Raw genomic sequence first — 2913 nt, forward strand, 5'->3', positions numbered from 1 at the left:
GCTTTTGGTGTTATATCCAAGAAGTCGCTGCCAAGTCCAATATTGTGAAGCTTACCCCCACGTTTTCTTCTAGTTCTATAATTTTGGGTCTTATGTTTAGGTCTTTAATCCATCTTGAGTTAATTTTTATATATGATGTAAGACAAGGGTCCAACTTTTTTTTTTTTTTTTTGCATGTGGATATCCAGTTTTCCCAACACTATCTGAAGACTATCCTTTCCCCAAGTTCTAGTGTTTTTATAAAAACAGAGGCTGTGGAAGTGGCCTGGGCATTCCTACACTGAGATTCTTGGTGCTAGCTGTATATTTTGTGCATCCTGAAATTTTTCTGGAGTATGAGCTATTAGCCTCTTTTTACAGATGAGGAAACTGAGGCTGGGTCCAAATGACCTGCCCAAGGTCGTGATAATGAGCAAATGGGTGGAGGTGGGCTTGGCTCTGAGAACTTAAACTCAAGAGCCCACAGGCGTAAACCACCTGGGAGACGTTGCCTCTTTTATCCCCAGCATGCTAAAAGAAAGAATGAATGACTGTGTCAGGCAAGGCTCCCAGCAACCGGTGGAGCTTGGATAAGCCCACTGCTCTGCACGGGGGTGTACGCCCGCTTTGCGCATGCGCACCCCCGGCGTACGGCCAGCTCTACTCCTTTTGGTACGGACTCTCTCAGTATGGTACGTCCCGCCTTCCCCCATGACCGGGACAGGATGGTACGGGCCACCTCTGCTCACCGCCCCTCCCCATCGGTTTCCGCGCGAAAAGCCAGAGCTGCCTGTGCTGCCGACGCCTCTGCTGCAGCTTCGGAGATGCCTGCCCGTACAGCCCCAGCCCGGGTGCCCACGCTGGCCTCCCGGGCCATCTCACTGCCCGATGATGTCCGCAGGCGGTAGGTGCCGCAGGGGACGGTGAACTCGGTGGAGTGGCATGGTGTTGAGGGTGGGGGGGTTGCTTCCCCTCTGGGTAGCCCTTGGCTGCCGCTGACAGACGGCCGCGCATGCGTGCAATGGTTCGGTGGCAGTTGGCGCGGGCGGGATGGGACTTCCGGTCGCGCGCCCCGGGCCGTTTGGCGCCAAAATGAGCCCAAACCCCTCACAGCTCCTTCATGACTAGAAACTTGGGGTCTTCTCTTATCTCAAAGTAAAGCAAGTTCATAGTTCGTTTCAGGGATCCCTTCCCCAGAACAGCTGCGGGCCCGGCTCCTGCCGCCAGCCGGGTCGCACAGGAAGTGGGCAGCCCGCTGCCCTAGGACACCCCTCGGCCTGGCACTTCGGCCTCCACTTCCGGTGCCCGGCTCGCTGGGGGGCCTGGTTCACAGGGGTGTTTCGGGAGGCCCCCGTGGCGTCCCTGTGCCAACCTCCCGATGGCGGCAACCAGAGATGAATGTGGCCGGTCAGGGCCCAGGCGCTGCCGGTTCAGGTTTGCGAGCCCCGTCTTCCTGGGGGGGCTCCTTCCGTCCTCAGTGCTGGGGAAGTCACATTCTGGAAGAAACCTAGCACGCAGCGAGGCCCAGAGCTCGGCAGTGTGGAGGCTGAACGGGCTTTGCTAGCAAATCTGTGCCGTTGAGGCTTGGGCGTCCATCGAGGAAGCGTCGGCTGCAGTTTCCAGCATGTGTGTCCGTGGGAGAGCGAGGTGGGGTGGCTGCTGTGGGGGACGCGCTACAGCGACTCTGTGCGCGCGGGCGGGTGGCAAGGGCCTTGGGCCCCCGCTTCCCTCCTGAAGACGTGCGCGCCTCACTTGGGGCCGGAGCCCCAGGACCCCTGACCCGGCCGGAACACTTCCAGTCAGAAGCGACCTGACGTGGCCGTTTGCCTGTGCTCGGTTCCTACGGCTGCGCCAGGCCGGTTCTGGTCGGGGCCTCCGGGAGGGGGACGGGGTGTAGGGGGGTATTTCCGTCTCCTTGTCCGGTGTTGAAGGTCCCAGCCACTTTTTAAGCAGTTGGAGGGGGTGTGTTTTTGAAGACTCGAACTCTGCTGCCCCAGGATGTAACGTGACTTAAAATGGACCGATCAGAGTGCCTGGTGGCAGGGTGTCAGACCCAATGCAGCGACGTTGGCGCCCAGCCTTCTTTACTCTGCTGGTGAGAACTCCACCTCCACTGGCTTGTTTGTGACTCGGGGCAAGTGTCATACGCAAAGCGGTAGGCTAGGATTATTAACATGCGTTATACAGTGGTACCGGAGTCAATGAGAATATGCCTGAAACATAAAGACCCAAACATTAGCATCGTATTGGCCATAGTCTACCTTGCTTTTTTTCAGTTTTGCGAATCACTAGTTGTATGAAATACTTTTCATTTAACCCTCAAGAATTCTTAAGAGGGTGCCGCAGGAGTTCGCTTCGCAGGAGCAGGGGTTCCTCCTGAGGTCGGCGTCTCGCCAGAGCCGTGCCCCTCAGCTGGGGGTGTCAGACAGGCCGCGACGCGGGCCTTATTGGGCCAGCCCAAGTGATGTGTTTGGGTTGAATTTGAATGCTAGGTGAGTGTTAACAATCCGCCAGTTACTCTAGGTTCCATATTTGTTTGAATTCGAATTGCCTACCGTAGGTATAGAGTTTTGGATTTCTGCTTGAGACGAAGCGGTAGACATTGAAATTGTCAGCTTATGAGACCCTCTCAACAGCTCTTCTTACATTTTGAATTTCAGTGCACAAAGTATACACATAAGCATGGCATTCAACACTCCCTTAAACTTAGATTTGTAAACGGAGGTGTAATTCTTGATTTACCAAAATGGGAAACGTGTAATCTATAACGTGGCAGGTATTTAAGTCCATAAGAATACTCTAGGAACAAAATTTAGGCCTGGTCCTTAAGGCATGTCTGTCACACTTCTGCTAACTTGTGTTTATGTGACATCTTTTAAAACTCACGTGTAGTTCCACTAGCTATATATAATGATACTAGAAGGTGTTTTCTGT

General features: G+C 54.3%; 1 protein-coding gene across 11 annotated transcripts in view; it reads left to right on the forward strand.

Moving 5' to 3' along the window:
• Window positions 1-740: 740 nt before the first annotated feature.
• The window catches only part of DNMT1 (DNA methyltransferase 1), a 38390-nt gene continuing 36217 nt past the window's right edge, over window positions 741-2913 (forward strand). For 3 of the 11 annotated variants that reach the window (XM_081075932.1, XM_081075928.1, XM_081075929.1), the window contains exon 1: window positions 742-883. In XM_081075932.1, the coding sequence (XP_080932058.1) occupies window positions 804-883 (80 nt within the window). In that variant the 5' untranslated portion in view covers window positions 742-803. Of the gene's footprint in view, window positions 884-1342; window positions 1414-1509; window positions 1627-2913 lie in introns of those variants that run through there. The other 8 variants (XM_081075927.1, XM_081075926.1, XM_081075933.1 and 5 more) reach the window with 7 other exon arrangements.

The sequence above is a fragment of the Rhinolophus hipposideros genome (assembly GCF_964194185.1).
Source record: "Rhinolophus hipposideros genome assembly, chromosome: 16".
In the NCBI taxonomy this organism is placed as follows: Eukaryota; Metazoa; Chordata; class Mammalia; order Chiroptera; family Rhinolophidae; genus Rhinolophus; species Rhinolophus hipposideros.